The sequence below is a fragment of the Netta rufina genome, assembly GCF_964035555.1.
Source record: "Netta rufina genome assembly, chromosome: 6".
Lineage (NCBI taxonomy): Eukaryota > Metazoa > Chordata > Aves > Anseriformes > Anatidae > Netta > Netta rufina.
Window position 1 is genome coordinate 10,419,165 of NC_140129.1, and position 1,969 is coordinate 10,421,133.

General features: G+C 70.6%; 1 protein-coding gene across 1 annotated transcript; it reads left to right on the forward strand.

Moving 5' to 3' along the window:
* Positions 1 to 363: 363 nt before the first annotated feature.
* On the forward strand, positions 364 to 1,765 carry GBX2 (gastrulation brain homeobox 2; the record flags this gene model as incomplete). Its single annotated transcript, XM_084289643.1, is given in 3 exon segments — positions 364 to 543; positions 545 to 878; positions 1,242 to 1,765. Coding segments are annotated over 3 exon segments (1,038 nt in total).
* Positions 1,766 to 1,969: the final 204 nt, after the last annotated feature.

The following is a 1,969-nucleotide window of genomic DNA, read 5'->3' on the forward strand; positions in this document are numbered from 1 at the left end:
GGCGTGTCCGGCGGCGGCCAAGCCCCGCCCCTCCCGCCGCCCTGCCCAATGGGCGGCGGCGGCGGCGGGCACGTGGGGCGGTGCGGGTTCCCAGCCGGGCAAAATGTGAATGGGCGCGGGCGGCGCGGGCGGGCAGAGGCAGCGCGGCGGCGGGGAGCGGCGGGGGGCGGCGGGGGGCGCGGGGGGCGGCCGGGCCCCCATGTGCGGGCGGCGGCGGCGGCGGCGGGGAGCGGCCCCGCTCCGCCCCGGCTGTGCCCCACGCGTGGGCGCTGCGCGGCGCTGAGGAGGACGGGGACGAGGAACGACGAAGAGGAGGAGGAGGAGGAGGAGGAGGAGGAAGGCGGCGGCGGCTGCTGCTCCGGCATGAGCGCGGCTTTCCAGCCCTCGCTGATGATGATGCAGCGCCCGCTGGGGAGCAGCACGGCCTTCAGCATCGACTCGCTCATCGGCAGCCCCCCGCCGCCGGCCCCCGGGCACTTCGTCTACACCGGCTACCCCATGTTCGTGCCCTACCGGCCCGTCGTGCTGCCCCCGCCGCCGCCGCCCCCCCCCCGCGCTGCCGCAGGGCGCCCTGCAGCCGCCGCTGCCCCCCGCGCACCCGCACCACCACCAGCTGCCCAGCCTGCCCTCCGGCTTCTGCTCCGGCCTGGCTCAGGGCATGGCCCTCACCTCCACCCTGATGGCCACGCTGCCCGGAGCCTTCTCCGCCTCCCCGCAGCACCAGGAGGCCGCCAGGAAGTTCGCGCCCCCGGGCAACTTCGACAAAGCCGACGGCTTGCCCCCCGACGGCGGCGGCGACGACGGCAAAGCCTTCCTGGGCAAGGACGGGGGCGCCCTGCTGCCCTTCCCGGCCGCCGACGCCGTCCAGGCTTCCCTCGGTGAGTTTGGGGGGGGGCCCGAGGGGAGCAGCCGCACGCCTCGACGGGGCGGACGGCGCCGGGCTGGGGGGCGAGAGGCGGTGGGGGTCCCCAGCCTGCAGCCCCCAGCCCCGGGGGTCCTCAGCCCTCATCCCCAGGAGCCCCCATCCTGCGTCCCCCAACCCCAAGGGTTCCCATCCTGCAGCCCCAGGGGTCCCCATCCTGCATCCCCCAACCCCAAGGGTCCCCAGCCTGCATCCCCGGGGGTCCCCATCCCGTATCCCGCTCCCCACCCCCAGATCCCCCCCTCCGAGGCCGTGGGGCGCGGGATGGAAGGGGCCAGACGCTAACCGAGGGCCTCTGCCACCTCTGCTTCGCTTCCAGCCGGGGCTCTGCGGGGCCAGGGGAAGGAGGACCCCAAGGGGGAGGACGACGCGAAGGGCAAGGAGGAAAGTTTCTCCATGGACAGCGACCTAGACTACAGCTCCGACGACAACATCCCCGGCCAGGCGGCTCACAAGGAAGAGGACTCTGGCAACGCGCTGGAGGAGAACCCCCAGAGCGCCAACAACTCCAACAACACCACGTCCACCGGCAAAAACCGGAGGAGGCGAACGGCCTTCACCAGCGAGCAGCTGCTGGAGCTGGAGAAGGAGTTTCACTGCAAAAAGTACCTGTCCCTGACCGAGAGGTCCCAGATCGCGCACGCCCTCAAACTCAGCGAGGTGCAGGTGAAAATCTGGTTCCAGAACAGGAGGGCCAAATGGAAACGGGTCAAGGCGGGCAATGCCAACTCCAAGACGGGGGAGCCGTCCCGAAACCCTAAGATCGTGGTGCCCATCCCGGTGCACGTCAGCAGGTTTGCCATCAGGAGTCAGCACCAGCAGCTGGAGCAAGCCCGACCCTGATTCCCCCCCCTGCCCTCAGAGCCACGGGGTTTGGAGGAAAAGTTTCCCAGCCGGGGTTTGACAGCGACCCAGGCGAAAAGAGAAGAGAAGAGGAAAAAAAAAAAAAAAAACAAACACAGAAGCAAAACCCGAGCCCCTGACGACAGCAAAAGCCCTCCGCGAGCTCGCAGCAAACCCCAGCCTCGAGCGAACTTTGCAGCGAAA